The sequence below is a fragment of the Garra rufa genome, chromosome 11 (genome assembly GCF_049309525.1).
Source record: "Garra rufa chromosome 11, GarRuf1.0, whole genome shotgun sequence".
In the NCBI taxonomy this organism is placed as follows: domain Eukaryota; kingdom Metazoa; phylum Chordata; class Actinopteri; order Cypriniformes; family Cyprinidae; genus Garra; species Garra rufa.
Genome location: NC_133371.1, coordinates 5,544,982 through 5,568,517, shown reverse-complemented (window position 1 = coordinate 5,568,517; position 23,536 = coordinate 5,544,982). Strand labels below are relative to the sequence as shown.

The 23,536-nt window shown below is 36.3% G+C and overlaps 2 protein-coding genes across 2 annotated transcripts in view; both read right to left on the bottom strand.

The window, feature by feature from the left end:
• The window catches only part of rasa2 (RAS p21 protein activator 2), a 162,698-nt gene extending 156,489 nt beyond the window's left edge, over window positions 1–6,209 (bottom strand). Inside the window, exon 1 of the mRNA XM_073850642.1 lies at window positions 6,152–6,209. Within this exon, the coding sequence (XP_073706743.1) occupies window positions 6,152–6,209 (58 nt within the window). The remainder of the gene's footprint in view (window positions 1–6,151) is intronic.
• A 6,065-nt stretch (window positions 6,210–12,274) lies between these two features.
• LOC141345623 (zinc finger and BTB domain-containing protein 38-like) lies at window positions 12,275–16,624 on the bottom strand. Its single transcript, XM_073850506.1, has one exon. It carries the CDS (start codon window positions 16,622–16,624, stop codon window positions 12,974–12,976), a length of 3,651 nt encoding a protein of 1,216 aa, XP_073706607.1. The 3' UTR covers window positions 12,275–12,973.
• Between the last annotated feature and the right edge of the window lie 6,912 nt (window positions 16,625–23,536).

Sequence of the window (23,536 nt, the reverse complement as noted above, 5' to 3'; positions counted from 1 at the left end):
GACAAAGACATCATTGCAAAGTGACGCACTGCACACGGTGGCCCACGTACTCATAACAGTCATTCTGAAACCTTGGTGTGCTTTTGTGAATGAAAAAGCCTTTGAGCTGTATTCATTCACCTTACAGACCGATGGGCAGTAGCCATTATTAGACATAACAGTGGTTATCAAACAACTACAAAACACGAGTAAACAAATGAATGCCCTTATCCTTTCATAAAAATAGCCAACTACACCATGCGTTTAGCCCAGTGTTTAATATAGAACCCACAGGCTGACTGCACAACAAAAACAGCGCTCTACTGATCAATTGTTCCGTGTCACGTCTGTCACGCTGTCCCTTTTAAGAGTTTCGGTTATGCCGGACAATTTGATTTGATAGCACATGATTGATGTCATGGGACATGTCTTTGTTTACAGTGTGTCATTCAGTTTGCATCGCCCTGATTTATCCTGAACCTCGTCTTTTCAGTCAGGCCCAAGCAAAAGGCCGAGTAGGTAGTGGTTTTAGTCAAGTGTCTTTGGCTTTGGGAAAGCTTGGGCATTTTTTAACAACCAGACATTTATCATTGTTGTTGTTTATTAATAAAAGCTTCAAATTACAGGAACGTCATGTCAGATACTGTAAATGTAAACAGTACCTGGTTTCTTCCCTAAGCATTTACAAAGAACAGAGCAATTATTTAACAGTACTCTGTAATTTCCTGAGGACTTTCCCAGTTCTTCCTATAGGCTTCTGAAACTTTTGTAACGCACTAAACATAACTATTTGTGACCCTGGACCACAAAACCAGTCTTAAGTCGCTGGGGTATATTTGTAGCAATAGCCAAAAATACATTGCATGGGTCAAAATTATTGATTTTTCTTTTATGCCAAAAATCATTAGGAAATTAAGTAAAGATCATGTTACAATAAGATTTTTTGTAAAATTCCTACTGTAAACTTATCAAAATGTAATTTTTGATTAGTAATATGCATTGTTAAGAACTTAATTTGGACAACTTTAAAGGTGATTTTCTCAGTATTTTGATTTTTTTGCACCCTCAGATTCCAGATTTTCAAATATTGTCCTATCCTAACAAACCATACATCAATAGAAAGCTTATTTATTGAGCTTTCCTATGATGTATATATCTCAGTTTTGTCAAATTTAACCTTATGACTGGTTTTGTGGTCCAGGGTCACATTTGTGAACCTGGACCACAAAACCAGTCAAAAAGGGTGCATTTTTTGAAACTGAGATTTATATAATCTGAAAACTGAATAAATAAGCTTTCCATTGACATATGTGACCCTGGACCACAAAACCAGTCATAAGGTTAAATTTGACAAAACTGAGATTTATACGTCATATGAAAGCTCGATAAATACGCTTTCTATTGATGTATGGTTTGTTAGGATAGGACAATATTTGACTGAGATACATCTATTTGAAATCAGAAATCTGAGGATGCAAAAAAATCTAAAAGACTGAGAAAATCACCTTTAAAGTTGTCCAAATTAGGTTCTTAACAATGCATATTACAAATCAAAAATTACATTTTGATATGTTTACAGTAGGAATTTTACAAAAAATCTTCATGAAACATGAACTTTACTTAATTTCTTAATGATTTTTGGCATAAAAGAAAAATCTAAAATTTTGACCCATGCAATGTATTTTTGGCTATTGCTACAAATATACCCCAGCGACTTAAGACTGGTTTTGTGGTCCAGGGTGACATATGGTTTGTTTGGATAGGACAATATTTTGAAAATCTGGAATCTGAGAGTGCAAAAAAATCTAAATATTGAGAAAATCACCTTTAAAGTTGTCCAAATTAAGTTCTTAGCAAAGCATATAACTAATCAAAAGTTGCTTTTTGATATATTTATGGTAGGAAATTTACTAAACATCTTCACAGATCATGATCTTTACTGAATATCCTAATGATTTTTTGCATAAAAGAAAAATCAATCATTTTGACCCGTGCAATGTATTTTTGCCTATTGCTACATCCATGCCACTGAACACTGGTTTGGTGGTCTAGGTTCATGTTTTAGATAGTTAGTATACAACTATTCTACACTCTCAGCAAAAAAAAAAAAAGGTACAAAAGCTGTCATTTGGGCGACAGATTTTCAAAAGGTAGAGAGCTTTTGTACCTTTTTTTGAGTGTAATTCTGTCAGATCAAATGAAACCAAATGTGATCCTGGACCACAAAACCAGCCACAAGGGTCAATTTTCTGAAATTGAGATTTATATAATCTGAAAGCTGAATTAATAAACTTTCCACTGATGTATGGTTTGTTTGGATAGGACAATAGCTTGAAAATCTGGAATCTGAGGGTGCCAATAAAATCTAAATATTGAGAAAATCACCTTTAAGATTGTCCAAATTAAGTTCTTAGCAATGCATATTACTAATCAAAAGTTGATATATTTATGGTAGGAAATTTACTAAATATCTTCACAAAAACATGATCTTTACTTAATATACTAATGATTTTTGGCATAAAAGAAAAATCGATAATTTTGACCCATGCAATGCTATTGCTGCAAGTATACCCATGCTACTTAAGACTGGTTTTGTGGTCCAGGGTCACATTTTAGATTCTGTTTGTATACAACTATTCTACACTCTCAAAAAAAAAAAAAAAAAAAGGTACAAAAGCTGTCATTGGGGCGACAGCTTTTCAAAAGGTAAAGAGCTTTTGTACCTTTTTTTCTTAGAGTGTATTTAATTATGTCTATTACATTAAAATATTGAGAAAATCGCCTTTAAAGTTGTCCAAATGAAGTTCCTAGAAAAGCATATTACAAAAAAAATTAAGTTTTGATATATTTACAGTAGGAAATTTACCTTTATCTTCACAGAACATGATCTATACTTAATATCCTAATGATTTTTGGCATAAAAATCAATGATTTTGACCTATACAAAGTATTTTTGGCTATTGCTGCAAATATACCCATGCTACTTAAGACTGGTTTTGTGGTCCAGGGTCACAATAATGATTTTACAAATATACTGACACTCCAAACTACATCCAGTTTGCGGGACAAGAAGTTATTTGCTGCTATTGTTTATTAATATTATAATGTTACTATACACATTATTGGAATTGACCTGAGGTTGGGACTTTCAAGTCTCCAAATGTCCCCAAAAAAAGTCCCAATTACACACCGACTTCCAAAAACTCCCTGTTCCTGAATGCCCCCACATCTCCATTATAGACAGCTGCTTTAGTACAGTGTCAAACGCAGGTTACTGTAATCAGAAAAGCCCACCCTCATCCAGGTGGAAAGATAAAAGCGATGACTTTCACACACTCATACGCATGCACACATAAGACTAAAACTGACAGATCTCCATCTTATTCTTTTACCAGACGTTTGTTGAGAATAAAACCACCGGACATCTTTTTCATTCTATTCCATTATTTTTTGTGCTTTCTACACACTCTACTCCACTTCACATGAATTATGCAATATCATGTGGATATGAGGCTTCCAGTGAGCTTTCCAGAGAGCGATGATTTACCACGAAGTCACTTGCAACACAGAAGGTTTCGGTTCAATTTTTTTGTTGTTTTTTTTGTATTTTGGTGGGTGAGGGGTGGGAGACAGTAAAAACATGAGCACCGATCGTTTTGACAGAGCTAGGAAAATATCTCCAAATAAATTGAGTTTAAATTTAAATCAGCTCAGTCTATTCAAAACATCTGACATGTCAAAATTTTTCAGACATGCAGTGATCTTTCATTTGCTCTGATAGTCCAAAAGTACCATTTTACAATAATTGCATCAAAATATCACAGTACACTTCGATGACATGCAGTTGTCTTTCACATAATCCGATTTAAATGTAATTCAAATGTTATTACATGAAGAACATGTTTACAGGACTCATGCACTCATGAAATGCTCCTTTTAAGGGGAGACTCCGCAGACAGAAATGCTGTTTTTTCATGCACCTGTCAAATTTTTGATTTTTTATAAAGTGTTTTTTCAGACTAGTGGAAAGAAAACACCCATACGACACTGTTAAGTGTTTCTTTATCTATTTGTGTCAATAGATTTCAATTGCATTCCATATTTTCAACGACCATGAGTTTTTTCTCCTAAACTTAGATTTTTGTACTAGAAATGTAAATTGGCACATATTTAATTAAACAATGCTTTATTTGCATTCTTAAACATAGCATTTTAGAAAAAATGTAAAAAACAAAAAATGTTTGCAATTATCAATGTAATCAACTGGGTGAGTAAGGTCATAACTGTTAGTTAATAACATGTTAGTACTGTGGATGTATGCCAAACATAACCTTGTTGTACCATGGTTTTATGTCCAAAAATGATCTTTTTTTTTATTCTATGGTAGTAATGTAATGATTCCATGGCACATATGAGCAACGCATCTTACAATATAGCCTACAACTAAATCAACCTGGCCATTCTGGGTTATACAAATCAATCTAACCTGTGTAAATATATCAAATACCCTAACAGAAATAGTCAACTCAGCAATAGTTACAACCTAATAAATTAATAAAGGATGTTCTGAAAAAAAAAAAGGGTAAAAAGAGTTGGGAACGTTTCTGACATTGAAACTTGTTTAGAGGACAGTACCTTCTAATACCAAGTTACCAGTTTTATTGTACAAACTGTAATAAATATGTTTTATAAATTAAGTATGTGTAAGTCATTGTGTAATTTAAAATCTATACTTCACAGCTACTGTGTTATAGTTTATTTTATACAGAATACACTACAAAAACAGTTTTAAGGAGAGACATTGCCGGAAAAAAAAACACTTTTTATTCATGCACCAATCAAGTTCGAGACTTTGGGCCTTTTGCTTTTTCATAAAGTGTTTTTTCAGACTAGTGAAAAGACACTGTTAATTCTTTCTTTTTATAGCACTTTATCTATTTGTGTCAATAGACTTCAATTACAATCCATATTTTAAAGGCCGTTTCTCAAAATGAGTTTTTTTCTTCTACACTGAGACATAAATCTCCACTTACACACACCAAACTTTTTTTTACTGCTGGATTTGTTCATATACAATTTGCTTGATTTTATACATTTTATTCACCAAAAAATATCGTTTTCTGTCTGTTCTAAGTATTTTCTAAATTATGGAGTGACAAAATTAGTTCCTCCTGTAAAACCATTTGAGTCAGATATGTCGAAAAAATTAAATAAGAATTTCAAAACTGACTTCATCCAGTGTTTAGATTTCTGTAGTAGGAAATCATTAAATAATGGCATTTTAGAAAACGCCGAAAAAAATATTTTATTGATTTTACTACATTTTTTAAGGTAAGTGGTTGCAATAAAAATATTTACCTCTATTTAAGTAAAAAAAAATAATAATAAAAGTTAGTCAAAAATTAGTTCATTTAAATGCAGCTAAAATAAATTGATTTCAACCACTTACCAATGAATCATTTTTTTCAGTGAACGTGTAATACTTTGTGTGATTATCAATGTAATCAATCAAATAAGTAAGGTGATAACTATTTTTTGAAACCCTATTCACCTGCAATATCTCGCCTTAAAGAAATAACACACATTATAATAGTGTGTGGCAATATTAGTGTATTAAAAGCGAAGCAACAACTTCCGTCCACCTCAAAATTTGTCAAATTTCGCCGAGGATCCAACCGTTTATTTATTTCACAGCCTCAGACCGGCTAAGAATGAATCAACCAACCGTCAGTGACACGAAGACGGCGTTATAACGGGTAAATAAACAAAAAAGCAACACTTCACTCTTGTTACTAACATTAAAGTGAATAAATACGACGGTTGTGAGGGGGAACCAAGCTACGGAGCACGTTAGCAACACGGCTAACTCACAGATAATGACCAAAAGCCTGAGCTATATCTGTCACTGGTGATGTAAACATGATTTAAAGGTGAAATATCCAACATGAAGTGAACTACACATACAAAATATGTCAAACAGCGGTTGTTTCTGAGAGCCCCATCCATAGCGCTGGGTATATGTGTGTGTGTGTGTGTGTGTGTGTGTGTGTGGCTCCTACCGCACCCCTCTTTCCCCCGTACCGATCCTTTTCTTTCTCTCCCAAAGCCATCTAAACACACTCTTTCACATTCACACACTCGTATCGCTGTTTAAGCTCCGTGTCGCACTTACATATTTTCCCTCGGAGGCTCTGCAAAATCCGGATTTTCGTGTCGTCTTCTTCCGCCATGGTCCAAGTTTCGTCTCTGTACAGTACATTCAACACTTATCACATCCGTTTATGAATGCAGGCGCACGGACGGACGGCCCTCCGAAGCGTCACCGGCTCAGCGCGATTGGTCGCGACGCCAGACCGGGTTTGTGTGAATCAACTCACACAGGCAACATCGTGTAGTCAAAACAAACGGAAGCCCTAGTGGAGGACGAGCGACAGAGCAGATGAACGGCGCCCCTCCAAACAAACCCATTGACTTGTGTTTTAAAACCTACACTCGTAAAAATAAAGGTGCTTCACGATGCCATAGAAGAACCTTTTTTGTTTAAATGGTTCCATGAAGAACCTTTCTGTTTCACAAAAGAATCTTTGTGGTGAAAGAAGGTTCTTCAGATTTAAAAAAAAGTAAGAAAGAGATGGTTCTTTGTGGCATCGCTTGAAGAACCCTTTAAAGCACCTTTTATTGAGTGTAGGAAAGAGAACTTGACTAGTGGTCTGTTTGTATGGCATTTTAAGATATAGGATTTATGATCATTCTTAATAATGCTTATTAGTAATAGATAAATATTTGCAAAGTGAATCATGGCATGCATCATTTATGGTGCATGTGTGGTGTAAGTAAAGATATTGATACTGTTTATTTACAGTGCCTTGTGAAATTATTCACACCCCTTCATTTTTTTGTCACATTTTGTTATGTTGCTGTCTCATGTTAAACTACTTTAAATTACTTTTTTCCCACATCAATCTACACTCCCTACTCCATAATGGCAAAGCAAAAAATAGGTTTTTAACATTTGTGCAAATTTATTACAAAAAAAAAAAAAACTGAAAAGATCCCGTTGCATAAGTATTCATACCCTTTTCTGGGACACTCTAAATTTAACTCAGGGGCATTCATATTGCTTCTAGATGTTCCTACACTTGGAGTGGAGTTAAACTGTGGCAAATTCATTTGATTGAGTCTGATTTAGAAAGACACACACCTCTCAGAAAATGTCTAACAGCTGAAAATGCATACCAGAGCAAAAACCAAGATGAAATATGGACTGACAAAATTAGATACCCAAAAAACATTTGCGTCTGATATGTCAAAAAATTCTTAATACTGCTTATTAGTAATTGATAAATCTTTGCTAAGTGAATCATGGTATGCATCATTTATGGTGCATGTGTGGTGTAAGTAAAGATATTGATACTGTTTATTTATTTGTTTTACTTTTATTACCTAGTGTAACAATAATAATGCATAACGTGATGATAATAATCATATTATAATACTATTTTATTGCCTATAAACAGACTATACCCTTTTCAGAATAATTGACATACTAAATGTCATTCAAAATCAAAATTTTAAAATTAATTTTTTATTATTTAAATAACATTGTCTTACAGTTTCCAAACCCAGAAATGTAAATATCATCCTGTATACACTACCAGTCAAAAGTCTCTTCTGATTGTGTGCATTTATTTGATCCAAAGTACAGTAACAACAGTAAAATGTACTGTTTTTTTACTTTTATTACTCAGTATAAAAATGTATAATGTGATAATAATTATACAGCAACAACAGTAAAATTTTAAAATATTTTTATTATTTAAAATACCTGTTTTCTATTTGAATATATTGTCAAATTTAATTTATTCCTGTGATTTCAAAGCTGAATTTTTAGCATCATTACTCCAGTCACATGATCCTTCAGAAATCATGCTGCTCAAATGTTTTTTTATTACCTAGTATAACAATAATAATGTATAATGTGATAATAATAATCATATTCTAACACTATTTTATTGCCAATAATCAGACTATACCCTTTCAGACTGTGAAGATGCTTTTCCAGAATAATTGACATCCTAAATGTCATCCCAAATCTAAATTTTAAAATGTATTTTCATTGTTTAAATAATAATAATAATAACAATAGTGCATTTATAACACATATATTGTGCTATATTAGTCTGGTATTCATTTTTAACATGGAAATCTGACATCTTTCTCTCTTCTGACTGCCATAATTCATCTGTTTGTTTGTTTTTTATATTTAAAAAAAGTTGTAGAAATGCAGTTGTGGATTTTTCTTTTGCTAATGAAGAAAATAGGATCGTAAAAATAAGTTTTGCTACGGTCTTATCCTGCTATAGTTTCCAACCCCAGAAATGTAAATATCATCCAGTATACACTACACTAGTCTCTTGCATTTGACTGCCTGCATTTATTTGATCCAAAGTACAGCAAAAACAGTAAAATTTTGAAATATTTTGTACTATTTAAAATAGCTGTTTTCTATTTGAATATATTGCCAAATGTAATTTATTCCTGTGATTTTAAAGCTGAATTTTTAGCATCATTACTGCAGTCACATGAGCCTTCAAAAAACATTGTAATATTCTGATTTGCTGCTCAATTTTTTTAACTTTTATTATCCAGTATAACAATAATAATCTATAATGTGATAATAATAATCATATTATAATACTAATTTATTGCCAATAATCAGACTATATCCTTTTCAGACTGTGAAGATGCTTTTCCAGAATAATTGATATCCTAAATATCATTTAAAATGTATTTTATTATTTAAATAATAATAATAATAATAACAATAATGAATTTATAATACATATCTTGTGCTATATTATTCTGCTATTAATTTTCAACATACTAGTCAACACTACAGCTGGAAATCAGACATCTTTCTCTTTTTGTTTGTTTTTTATATTTTGAAAAGTTGTTTTGAAATGCAGTTTTTTCTTTAGCTGATGAAGAAAATACGCTGTAAAAAGTTTTCACCAGTTTCAACTTAAAAACTTAAGTTCATCGGCTCCCTTCAAATTTTAAGTTAAATCAACTTCATAGTACAAGTCCTTTTAACTCATTTTATTGTCGTGAGTTGAAATGACTTGTAGTTTTAAGTTGATTTAACTTAAAATTTTAAGGCAGCTGCTAAACTTATGTTTTTAAGTTGAAACTGGTGAAAACTTTTTACAGCGTAGGATCTTAAAACTACGTCTTGCTATGGTCTTATCCTGCTATAGTTTCCAACCTCAGAAATGTAAATACCATTCGGTATACACTACCAGTCAAAACTTTTTGAACAGTAAGATTTTTAATGTTTTTTAAAAGAAGTCTTTTCTGATTGCCTCCTGCATTTATTTAAAAGTACAGCAACAACAGTAAAATTTTGAAACATTTTTACTATTTAAAATAGCTGTTTTCTATTTTAATACATTGTCAAATGCAATTTATTCATGTGATTTCAAAGGTGAGCATCAAAGGTGAGCATCATTCAAAGGTTTTAGCATCATTACTTAGTCACACGATCCTTCAGAAATCATTCTAATATTATGATGCTGCTCAAAAACATGTTGAAAACAGCTGAGTAGAATTTGTCAGGTTTATTTGATGAAATCAAGTTTAGAAGAACAGCACTTATCTAAAGTAAAAAATCTTTTGTAACTTTATAATGTCATGTTTATCATCACTTTGGATCAATTTAAAGCATCCTTGCTAAATAAAACTATTAATTTTAATATGCTTTTAAATGGTATAGTGTATCATGTTACAAAAGCTTTTTATTTCAGATTTTCTTTGGATCTTTCTATACATCAAAGAAAACAGTTTTAAATATTGATAATAATAATGTTTCTTGAAAGGCAAATCAGCATATTATGATTTCTAAAAGATCATGTGACACTGAAGACTGGTGTTATGATGCTGAAAATTCAGTTTTGATTTCAAATGTTAAATATATTCAAATTTCACTTGATTTGCTGTATTATGGATCAAATAAATGCAGGCTTGGTCAGCAGAAAATACTTTTTTTAAAACATTAAAAATCTTACTGTTCAAAAACTTTTGACTGGTAGTGTACATGAAAACAACAAATGTGATGTTGTTCTACTCTGATTTCTTGTCAAGCATGACCATGCTGTCAGTGCCTCTAAAGACTGATCCAGTAGATGTCTTGTTTTTGCTAAGAAAAGCGTTTCTGTTGAGCAGACATTCTATACCACTTACTTTACTTACTTTATTAGTCTATTTGTTACGGCATCTGTTGTGTATAAATATGATCTGTTTCAGTTTTAAACTGTAGATTAAAATGAAAATTGCATCTTTGCAATTTTGTGAACTTGTCAACTTTGTAGACTTAAACTCTCACAGCATTGTGTTAAAGTTAGGGATGCAAGAAAAGGAAAATTATTGGCTGTAGCCAAACAAAATTAAACATTGGGCCGATTCCCGAAAACAGTTTTTCGTGTTTTCCTGCGTGTATTTTGCAAATTCTTTTCACCATTGCATAAGTAAAATAGCCAATATTTGAACAACAGTAAAATTACAATACTAACATTTATGAATGTTGACTTTTATTTTGGCGGAAACCCGCAAGAAGACCTCAGTCCTACTTTTTGCTGACAGCAGCAGATTTATTAATGATTTTCATGTAAATTTTCCTGGCGCTTTGGTCTTTGAACCCTGGCTAAGGAGCTGGTGCAGCGCTGTCAGAATAAATACAATTGGTGTGTGTTTTAGACATAACGTTCTGTAGTTGATTTACTAATGGATGATTTCAGTCATCATACAGTAACCTGTCTCTTCTCATGAAGACATGCGATGTGATACTAAACAGTCTCTCGCTGTCTGTGCTTGTAATGATTTTTATTTCTCATAGATTTAAATGCTTCCACACTGACCAGGTTTGCTGCATTAGTGCACGCCTCTATCTGATCATGTCACGTCATTGTTCTGTATAATTTATTCTGCTTTTTCGCTTATTTTCGTCCGAACAATTTCAGTTGCCGAACATTCGGTGCATCCCTAGTTAAAATGACTCCTTTGTAACAAATGTATTGCCTCTGTATTTCAATCTCAGCTTGAATGTTCACATTGGTTAGACAGGAAACATTAGCCTAATATTTGAGTAGACTGGCAGATGTTTTCTGACGGATTAGGCATGCAAAACAGATAAGTTGCTGATAGGCTGTCTGGTGGAGTTTTTAAAAAATGTGAAACAAAGTTCAGGTACAGATGAATGAAGTACCAGACATTCCCTGACGAGCTGGAATGAATAAAAAACCTTCACAGACATTGTAACGATTGGCTTTCGTTTTTGGGCACAAACCTGCTACCAGCATTTCTCCAGAGAGTGGATTTGACGGTGGTGGAGAGTTCAGAACATCTGGCGCTGGTGTCACGTGGGCCTGGATGGGACACTGTGAATGCGGCATTGTGTGGAGGAAGACCGACTGAGAAACGGGAATGAGCTTCTCAGATGGTCAGCACGGAGGCCCAAAGACAGAGCCAGTCAATCTGAATGAATAAACAGAGTTCCCACTTGCAAGTCCGCAGTTTCAGGAGGAAGGGGAGCTTCGGGCTCTGTTTCACTCATTCTCTTTCTGGCTCTCTCAGTCATCCTCTCCAATATATATATTTTTTCTTTTAAGTTGTACCTATTTTAAATATTTAAATGTGCACTGCAAAAAAAATGCTTTTTTTTACTTAGATTTTTTGTCTTGTTTGCAGCCAAAATTAAGTGCGTTTTTGCTTAGAACAAGCAAAATAATCTGCCAATGCCAATTTTCTGTTTGAAATAAGATTTTATTTTCTTACCCCATTGGTGGATTATTTAGCTTGTTCTGAGCAAAAACTCACTTCATTTTGACTTGTTTGTTCTGAAAACATAAACAATTTTTACTCGTCTAGAAAATCCTTCTTGATTTAAGAATTTTTAGATATTTTGCCTGGAAACAAGACAAAAAATCTAAGCAGTGTGATGAAATATACTTGTGCTCCAATTGTAGAAAATAGTGTTTGATATTGAGGAAACCCAGCCAACATTGCAATAAACCTCATTCAGTGGTCTATGCTGCTTTTAATGTGCCACAAATGAAAACAAGGCAACTGTGGCACACTGTGCAAAAAATGAAATGATCTTTTTTAATTTAAGTCTGTGAATACATCCTACTACAGCCTTGTTTTCATTTGTGTTCAATTTAATGTCACAAAACACTACTGTTGCTAACATTTTTACATTTTACAGCATTTAGCATTTTTGTGATATACTTAATAACATGACTTGTGTTATTTTTGTTATTTATTTCAAGATTTGTAAGTATTTCACAAAATGGTGTAATCTTATAAATGAAAGGGTAAACATTTGGTATATTCCGGAAAATCACTTTTAGCATTTATCAGTAAGATCAGCAAAGTTATTGATGCATTTGTGCGCAAACAACATTGAAATGGTGGTAAAGGTGTTAAGTTACAGTAAAAGTACAATCACTCGCAGTTATTTTACTGTTAAGGTGCTGCTAGTCGTTCACTTTACTTGATGCATAGAGTACAACACAATGAGCAATGGAATAGGGAAGATTCACTGGACTTAGACAAATAAAAACGTATAAAAATAAAACCACTTCTTTTCTCATAGAAAAACATGGAAAACTACCAGAAGTATTTAATGTCAATGACCAAAAATACTCTGTATTTACATCTCACAAGTTCTCTTGAATGCTAAGTCACTACGCCAACCTCTTCATACTTTCATGTGCATTTGTTTCCCCGTTTTTCAAACGTGGTAAGGCCTGCCCTGTCATTTACGTCATTATTCTGTGTGACATCAGGAGGAGATGCATTTCCTTCCTGTCGTGGGTGTGAAAACAAGGTTCCTCTTTGCTGCAAAGTGCTGTTCTGACTCGAGCAACTGTAGGCTGTTGGGAAGTTCCTTTGGTTGCAGGTATTCTTGGCTGACAGATTGGAGAGAGTCAGCACTTTGTCAATCCTGTTGTCCCCATATCACAGAGTCCTCAAATCCATATCCTTTAGATCGTTCCAAAATGCTTTTTTTCTTGGACGTCTTCCTCTTTATTTCTGGAGAAAGAGGACTGAAAGGCCTATCTGCTGCATACGGAAATGACAAAGATGTTTTTTTGTAGCCACCGGCGATTGTAGGATATTTCACCTCTGCTTCTATGTCCATCTTTGGCTTGGTCTCTGAGCTGGTATACATGCTTTCCCAAGGCTCAGGCTTGATCTGTCCTTTCCGCTCTTTGCCGGCAGAAAGTGAACTGCTTATTTTACTGGTTACGTCCTGATCTTCTCCATCTTCTGCCTTGAAGTGCTTGCTCTCGTGCACGCTCAACAGCACTGCTGATTTGCACACCTTCGAGCAGTACCTGCAACTGTGTCCTTTACCTGACTTTTCCAGATGCTTTTTCTCATGACTTTTCTTGGTGGCGAGGTAAAGGAACCGCTGCGGGCAGTAAGAACATCTGTAACGCTTTTCCATGCTCAGGCTGGGGGATGCCACATCTGAGCTGAAACAGGAGCCATCCTCCGTGCAGCTCTTGCAGATAAAGTCACCACTATCCTCTCCAGTGGGCCCAGCTGTGCTGGATGTGTCTTCAGGGGGACATTGTTTACCGCATATTCTGCAGCGTGGCTGATGGCAGCTGATGATGTGCATGCTGAGGGAGGTCTGGCTGGAGAAAGAGCTCTCACAGCTGTGACAGGGGAAAGCTTCCTTTTGGCTGCTATGCCTTGGCTCCCTCCTGACCCCATAGTTGTCTGCTGAGATCCTCTCGTCTGGACAGAACGGCGTCTCCCGGAAGTTGTCATTGGCTTCTGGTGACAAGGGCCTAGTGTAGCTTCTCAGATGTTTCATCCTCATTCGTTTGCCTTTCACTTTCTTACTCTTCTTTTTAGGTTTGTATGAGTAATAGGGACGCCAGAGTTTGTCCGTTTCAGGATCATTGGGGTCATCATAGGATTCGTTTTCTGTAACTGCAGTTGTGACTTCTGTCCTCACCCTCAAACTCGGACTTCCAATGCTCTCCTCTGCAGGGCTTCTTTGACCTATGCCCTCTTGTCTCCAGCTTTTCCTTTTCCTCTTCTTTGGAAACAGCTTTGAGCCTTTTATCTTTCTGCGAACAATTGCCTCATTGCCAATTTTCACTGTTATTTGGCAGAGGGGAAGAACTTGGTTGTCAATCGATGGGCCTGGGCATGCAGGCTTAGCAATGTACGTTTCTGTCTTTCCAACAGGCGGTTGATCTGCTGTTATGCTCTCAGGTCTTGCTTGTAGCAGCTGATTAGCCATGTCCTCGATGGTCTGAGCTGCTGCCGAGAGTTCGCTCAGTTTGCTCAACCCTTCGAAGGAGCACACCGATGGTATATTGAGGAATGGAAGAATGTCTGCGCTATTTTCTGCATTTTTCTCTGTTGAAGAATCGCTTCTGCGTGTCATCAGAGAGGACTCTGTGTTCTTCTGTATTGCTTTTGAAGATTCTGTAAATCTGTAGCTGAAAAGCGGTGACCCTTTTCCATCAAATCCAGACTTTTTCTTGAAATCATCGGAGAGGTGTTTCAGGGGCTGGTCTATCTCAGACGCCACAGGAAATCCTACATTTTGGTCACGGAGTTTGTCAAAGCTGATGCGAGGCGTTTCTGATGCCATCGTTTTCGGAGTGGCCATGAACGTCACTGGCATTGAAAATAAGGACTGACCACTAACAATATCTGAGTTAGTCGCTGGTACTGAACTGTCAAAAAGAGCGTTGGGGGAACAGCTGCCCAGTGCACTGTAGGACTCATCGCTGCCCTCCATCCCTTCAGAGTATGTATGACTGTATGACTTGTAACGTTTCTTCCTAAACTTCATTGGGAGAAGCCTGTAAAGCTTTATGGGGTAGACACTACTCTTAAGTCCACCGTTTGCTGATTTTTTATTGACAGCCAGCTGGGGATCGATGCCATGAAAGGTCTTCTGGTGATTCTTGAGGATGTAATAAGTCAAGAAGGTCTCCAGGCAGAAAATGCACTGGTACCGGCGTTCCCCGGTATGCCAGATCTCATGCTTGGTGCGGTATTCAGCCAGAGCAAAAACTTTGTTGCAGTAGTGGCAAGGGTAGGCTCTATGCCATGAGTGTACATTCTCATGTCTTTTTAGGCTGGAGAGGGTCACGTAAGCCCGTTTGCATACAGAACATTTATAAGTCCTTGAAGTGCTATTTGTTTTTAAGGTCCCTTTAACTTGGTCCTGAGACATCTCAAGGGGACTAGTCAATGTGGGCTCTAGATGTAAAGGGGCATGGAGATCTGGTGGAGGTAAAGAGTGTTGTGTGGAATTTGCATCAGATGTACCGTTAGAGACCGGGACTCGCACAGAGTCCTTATTATTTGTCTCTAACTCAGATGGACCTTTCAGAGATTTCACACAAACCTGCTCATGATTGCGCAGTCTTTTCAGATGCATGAACTTTTTACGGCAGAACTTGCAAAACAAATGACTGACAAATCGCTTGTGTATTTGCATGTGGATGGTGAGAAGCGACGAGTCGCTAAAGGTCTCAGGGCATTGCTGGCAGCTGAAGGTGGGTGTATTCTGAGGACTGAGGCAGGGTGGCTCTGCATCCTGAGAGGGTGCAATGTCAAGATCGAGACTGGAAAGTATTTCTGGTGCTGCATCTGAAGACAACTGGGAGGAAGATAATGAAGCAACGGGAGCCTTTTCCACCGCAGATTTGCTTGTAATAGCGGGCACGGTTGCGACCGGCTCACTTGAGAGAGTCGGAATACCGTTACAATGTATATGACGCTTCTTTATAGGTCCAAGTCTATGGTTAACCAAAGTCTTTGATGGAGTCACAACAGGCAAGATGTTATCTCTTACTCTGTTATTATTCTCCTGGTTAACCTCTTTAGACTCTTGTCCCTGGCTCACTGCATATGAGTGCTCAGTTAGGGCATTGGCAGGCTCACTCTCTATGGGTGATATGATTGTATCTTGGGAGCTAGAAGAAGAATGCCCTTCCTCAAGTCCCTCAATAACTTTGTTTCGGTGCTCCAGTGTAGAGAATGGGTTGTTTACCGCCTCAGCCTCAGTAATGGAGAAAGCATTGGTGATCCGTGGGCCCTTAGAGCAGTCTAACTCCTCAGGCTTGAGGGTTTCTTTTTTCAGTGTGCATGTGTCTGCCAACTTTGATTGACCGTTTGATCTTCCGCAGCTTGCAGAGGCTTGGCCTTGCAAGAGACTAGAGCTCTGCCTTTCAGAGTCTAGCAATTTCTCCAGAAACGGAATTCCTAAACGCTTCCCAGCTGCCACCAAAGACCTGCTGTCCTCTGTACTACTTGACTCCACTCTGGCATTGTAGATGAAGTTTAAGATGCTAGCAAAGACTTCCGACTTCAGGTCTGTTAGCTCCAGCACCTGGTTGGACGTGTAGACCTCGGGCACTTTGAAAGCATTGCGAAAATATCCACTTGTGGCAGCCAGTATGTTCCGGTGGGCCCGGAATTTGACATCCTCCACAACGATAATTACATCACAGAATAGGCCTTGTGAACGCTGTTCACTAAGATGACTGAGGACAGCCTGGGGGTGGGAACTGTCCACCAGACCAAGAGTGCTGGGGTTGACCACAGTCATCTGCAGAGGAGAGACATAAAGTAAAACAAAAAAAACAATTTAAATCTGGGTAACTTTAAGATAATGGCATAAGACCTCTAATCATAGTCCTGAACGATAGCTGAGCAAAAAAAAAAGGGAAAATAACTGGCTAAGGTATTCACTTACACCTGTTCATAGTTCAATAACATGAACATGAATGATGACTTAAAGGTATAGGTCACATGTTGTTTCAAACTTGTATGACTTTTTTCCTTCTGCAGTGCTCAATAGAAGAAACTCCCCTGTGTTCCATAGAAGAATGAAATGCATAAAGTATTGAACAAGCATACTTTTAAACATTTAACCATTAATAAAAAGGGCAGTATAATAAAAAAGCAGACATTTTAAACCACAGAATGAGAACAAAAGTGTAATTATTAGACGACTCTAATCTAATCACATCACACCACTAGATGGCAGCATGACTTAACTCATACATTACTGCTTTCTAGACATGCTATGATTGATGGTGAACCAAGTAATCAAATGAAGCCAGTTAAGTTAGTATAACATACAGTGGTTGGCGGATGTGGTTAGCAAACGTTAACAACCAAACTGTAATATATTCATCTGTTATACACATATACTGATAATGTAAATTATAGAAGATAGCACAAAGACAGATGCATATTTCATCTTCCATTTAATGTTGTTGTGATGCAAAGAAAATTAGATAAAGATGAAGCTAGTAGAGATTTATTACTGAGAATGATGACGACAGTTCTCCTCATCGTACTATCTTGATCTGAGCACCCTAGAAAGCTTTCTATTATTTATTTTGCTCTCAAGGTTACAGAGTACAGAAGCATACTTTGTAAATACATCTAAATACATGCACAAATCAGAGCATAAAACAGCTGCACAGACAAAATTAAATGTTTTCTACTTCAATATTTTAAATAAAAATTCATTTCTTTTCTCTGACAGGTTAAAAAAGACATTATTTATGCTGTCCTTTGATGAACCTGCTATGACCTGGCGAAGTCTTCAAAGAGAGTCTAGACTGAGAACGGGTGAGATATTCCATGATGACTCATTAAGAATGCTCCTTTTGTCTGTTTGAGGAGCTAACACCTGGACTGTGGGAGAAGGCTCACCTGGCAGCATTGGTTTTGGTTTTGTACTTACACTCTTAAAAATAAAGGTGCTTTAAAAGGTTCTTCAAGCAATGCCATAGAAGAACCATTTTTTGTTCCACAAAGAACCATTCAGTTGAAGGTTCCTTATAGAACCATCTCTTTCTTACCTTTTTATAATGTGAAGAACCTTCTTTCACCCACAAAGAACCTTTTGTGAAACAGAAAGGTTCTTCAGATGTTAAAGGTTCTTTATGGAACCATTTAGACAAAAAAGTACTTCTATGGCATCATGAAGCACCTTTATTTTTAAGAGTGTAGAATAGTTTAATCTATTTTATAAAACGGTTAGTTTCATTCCTCAATTCTGATTGGTCAGCAGCTGTGTCGTATTCATGATACGGTTTTGTGTATCATTGAACCCCCTCAGCAACCACCCCTTAGCAACGTAAACACAGCTGCAGCAGTTAGGGACTACTTTTTACAGCGGAAGGCAGTTAATGATTTTACTTTATGAAAACGTACAACTTAATATATATAATATTTTAATATTTTTATTACGGCTGAAGGGGTTGCAGGCCCCTAACAATGCCCTTCAGCTGTGATTTATTCACGATACATCACGGCCTCTCGTACCTTATTGCTTAAACATATGATATACAGAAATATCTCAACATGAATAAAAATTAGAATTGGTTTATTATCCAAACTATATTTGGATAAATATACAAGGTAGATATCGTCTGACTGAGGACTGTTGTCAGAAATAACCAGTCAGGAATTCATTTTTGTAGAAAATGTGTCCAATCAGTTTTGATTTTTTTGTAAAAATTCTGTGGGGCCGTTATATTTAACAAATAATCCAACAGACCGTATTCATCCAACAACCGGACCGTGCCTGGATGTCTGTGAAGGACTCCCCAGTCCACTGGACACCAGATAAGATAGCTGTTATGGCCCAATGGAAATCAGAGTTTTACTCTTAACTGAAAGGGATAGGTCCCCTCGAAAATGAAAATTACCCCATGATTTACCCTCAAGCCATCCTAGGTGTATATGACTTTCTTCTTCCAGATGAATACAATCAGAGTTATATTAATAAATGTCCTGGCTCATCCAAGCTTTAAAATGGCAGTAAATGGCTGTTGAGATTTTAAAGGCCAAAAAAAAAAGTGCATCCATCCATCATTAAAAGTACTCCACCCGCTCCTGAGGTTAATAAAGACCTTCTGAAGCGAATCAAGGCATTTGTGAGAGTAAAATATCCATATATTTTAAACAGTTACATCTAGCTTCTGCTAACTCTTGTACGCACCTTAATGAGAGAGTGGTGTTCCAGCGGATGACACAGGATGTAGGCATAGTGTAAGCTCTGGTGACAATATGCTATTCTTGTGAGAAACCAGTTTTGTTTACAGCAAAGGAAACCCACAAGAAGAAATTAATTGTTTTAGCTATACTCTACATTTTATCGGTCTTAAAAATCCTTGTTTTGTACTTCTAATTCAATGATGTGTTCACACTTGTAGTTCGGTTTGTATGGTTCATTCGGTCTGGACCAAAAAGAAAAATGATACATCTGGTCCTGGTCCGCTTAGTGTTCACACTGGCATTTTTGACAGCGAACCTAAAGATACTAAACCTAAAGGCATAGTGATATGTTCTCAACCTGATTGGTCCGGTTGAATGACATATATTTTGTGACGGAATTCACTGAACACTCCAAACAAAAGAAAAAGGTACATTTGACTTTAAGTCGAATACACGCAATGGCTGGACTAAGCTCTCATTGTTGTGTGCATATGAATTCATTTTCACCACCAGCGAACTCTCAAAGAGCTCATAAAAGGCACTTTACCTCCTCGTTGCTCTACGTGTGCCCTCTGCTCATTTTGTTTTGGATACACCACTTATTCCCTTCATGAAATCATGTCGTATAGCATCGCATCTTGTCATTACTCCCTGTTTTTGGTTCGTTTAGAAGAATTTGGTCCGTGTCGCATCCATATTTCATTCTAACCGCACCAGAGTTTGTTTGAAATCCACAAATCTTATTAGCGGTCTCGGTCCACTAGTTTGGTGCGCACCAGAGTTCGGATGGCAGCGTTCACACTTACTCAAACGAACCACACTAACAGAGCAATCGCACTAGGGTTTGTTTTAATCGAACCAAACATGACAAGTGTGAACACACCCAAAGTTTTAAATATGGATATTTTTCTTTCACAAATGCATCGATTTGCTTCAGAAGGCCTTTATTAACCCCTCTTTTTATGATGGATGGATGCATTTTATTGGACTTCAAAATCTCAGCCTTTCACTGCCATTATAAAGCTTCAAAATGGCCAGTGCATATATTCCTATATTCCTAGTGCATATATTGCCCATATTCATACAAAATCTTAGTGCAAAGAGTTGCTCCTAGTGACAAAATTCTAAGAAAATTCTTAGAAATGTGGGTGTTTCCTTTTAAAATTAAAGAAAAGATCCTAGTAAAGAAAAAGAGTAATTCAGAAAGATTCTTAACCCTTAAAAGAGGTCTTAAGGTCCAAATTGTTAGGAGTAGGGACGAGGACTTTTAAGAGGCTTAAGAGTTTCTTTAGCAGTGGAGAACATTGACAAAACATGAGGAGGCCAATGCAATATTTTGCACACAATGCATGAGATTGATTTCATAAGATGCTACACATGAGATTGTGCAGATATAATGTTTGTGACTGATTTTATTAGACATGCTAACATCTCTGACATAGTGCAGAAATGGAAGAAATCACTAGATTTATTACATGAACTTATTTGGCAACTGGAAACAATGCAGCTATGCAGCAGTAATAATTGTATGCTGCTGTTCATTACTTATCAAATACATGAAATACAACATTAACAGCGTGGTAAATAAAAATATATAAACATATAAAATATATAAACGTATATAATGTGTGTGTGTGGTAGTGCGGTAAAACAGGAAAAATTATGCCTATAATATCAAAGTGAAGGCTTAAACTAGACCCTACACTTAAAAGTGCTCTTTTATTTCCTTCTTGGACAACCAACCAATCACAGTCTTCAAAAGGCTGTGTCATAGCTAGCAACGGGATCAACCACGCCTCCACACAAAGATAAAAGTTTTAGTCTTTTCTTTACTCAGAGTTGCTCTTAGATTGATCCTGAATCACTCTTAAGCTAAGACTCCTATGTAGGAATTTTTAAGCTTTCTGAGAGGATTCTTAGAATCTTTAAGGCTAAAAAACATCTTAAGGCTAAAAGTAGCTCATAACTTGCTGATTTAGGAGAAAATCTTAAAAATATTGGGTGTGTCAGTCCTAAAATTAGGACTCCTGAATTTTTGCTCTAAGAGTATTTCACAAAGCGTTTTAGCACTAAAACTAGCTCCTAAATCTGTGAAATGTTACGAGCAGTGAAGAGGACTCCTAAATCACTAAGACCAAATCACAACTATCCTTAAATGGCTGTTGATGGCAATCTGCCTCAGAACTTAAACTTTTTAGAAACACACTGTATTTATTTGCACACGTTTTTTTTCCCACGCTAATTTTTTGGTTTTGGAGATTGTTCCAACTCCAAATTTTCCTTATTGGATTATATCTTTGTTTCCATTAACAAGTTGGGCAAGAAGTAACAGCCGTTATTGCATCCAGTTTGGTTTTCTTTTACATTTGCATATCTTATCAGCCATGATTATTCTATTCTGTTAATAAAAAAGGCTGTTTATCTGCATATTAGCTAATTGTTTCTGAGGAGCACACAAGTAATAAGCTGATAATCAGCTGAACATATACTTGTTTAATTCGTGACACTTAGCCTGCATTTTAAAATCTTGATGGGAACATCTTTTTAAAAAAATTATTTTGAATATGGCAACTTAATATCATGCTATTTCTATGAACAAATCTCTCACAGAGACCCTTCCCCTATCAGCCAATCACTGTGTGCATAGTTAATAAGCATGCTGACATCATCCATAGCAACGAGGTCAACCCCGTAAAACCTTAGTAAAAGTTTGTCTCAGCAGTTTTGTGAATAGGTTTTAATAGAAAACTCTTAGCTAAAAACTTTTACTGCTATTTAGGAGAACTCCTAGTGGTAAGATAAAATGTTTTGTGAATATGGGCCCTGATGCATATGGTGCACTTAACTGGAAACACTTCAGGAATGTCGAAGTCGTCTTCTGATTAGTTGAATTTGATCGGATGTCCGGGAGACGCGAGTGTCACGTTTATTTTCGGTCCGCAGGGAAACAAAGCGCAGACTGATTTACTCGGCGTTTTGCTAAAATGTGCTCATGCAGACGCCATTGTTGTTATACACATTTGCTAAGTTGGCGAACAAATTACTGACTTACTGCTTGTTCTCCCTCTTCTTATTTAACTTTCAATGCCGGTTATTTCAGTGACTGACTTGTTGAAGGCCAGTCTGTTGTTGTGGGGGCATTTCCACGCACCGAAACATGATGCTGAACGAAACGAACTGTGATTGGTTGTTTGACATGTCGATCAAACAGTCTTATGGGCGGGCCTTGGCCAACGAAAGCTGCCATGAATTCCAGACCTTCAGCCGTCAGTCTGGCATCGCAGAGACGAGACGAGATGAGCATTTGAGGTTATATAAAGTATCTAAATTGTCAATTTGTTTTTAAAATAACCAATTGTTTCGCTAAGACCCTTCTTCTTCGGCTAAGATTGTTTAGTGCCCTTCGAGGCTGCATTTAAACTGCATTTTGGAAGTTCAAACTTGAAGTCCATTATATGGAGAGAAATCCTGAAATGTTTTCCTCAAATTTAATTTTTTTACGCTCTGAAGAAAGAAAGACATGAACATCTTGGATGACAAGGGGGTGAGTACATTATCTTTCAATTTCTGTTCTGGAAGTGAACTAATCCTTTAAGACGACTGTAAGCTGAAATAGTGTCACATTAAAGGACTGACAGGCAGAAAGTGCACTAAAGTCTTTGACTAAACAAAGAATATGACAATATTCTGACAGTCAGTTTTTTTTTTTTTAATTGTACGAGCCCAAAGCAGAGACAAGCATGATATTTCAGCAAATGATTTCATTCAAATTTGCCAAGTGAAAGGCCTAGTACCATTAACACTGAACTGTGGTATAGCTCAAGAACTGGAAAGACCATTCTCTACTGACTATACAGCAGACTTGGAACCCACTGAATTATGGACAAAAACACTTTTTTTGGAATTTCCCAAAATATCTTCATTTATGTTCGACAGAAGAAAAAGTCATCAAAATTTTGAAGGACATGAGGGTGAGTAAATGATGACAGACTTTATAACAGCTGAACACGATTAGGTCATGAGAGGGAAACATTTGACAGGCACAAAAGACTAAAATGAAACATGATGACTTTAAAATAAAGGACACGGATAAGCAAAAACAATAACAACACACTGGCTTTTATTAACAACATTTTTACACCGCATATGCATTGTTTCTTTCTTAATTATTTGTCCCTTTTAAATTTGTCTTCTGTCAGCGACCAAGTGAACAACACTTGTTTATCTCACAGTAGCACAAGGAGGAAATGAACAAAGGTGGTACAGGAATACAAGCCCTTTAGAATCTCCAACCTACACTCTTAAAAATAAAAGTTCTTCACAGCAATGCCATAGATGAACCATTTTCGGTTCCACAAAGAGCCATTCAGTCAAAGGTTCTTTAAAGAACCATCTTTTTCTTACCTTTTTATAATCTGAAGAACCTCCTTTCGCCGCAAAGAACCTTTTGTGAAACAGAAAGGTTCTTCATATTTTAAAGATTCTTTATGGAACCATTTAGACA

Coding starts and splice junctions, on each gene's coding strand:
- LOC141345623 (XM_073850506.1), bottom strand. CDS start 16,624: ATGACTGTGGTCAACCCCAGCACTCTTGGTCTGGTGGACAGTTCCCAC.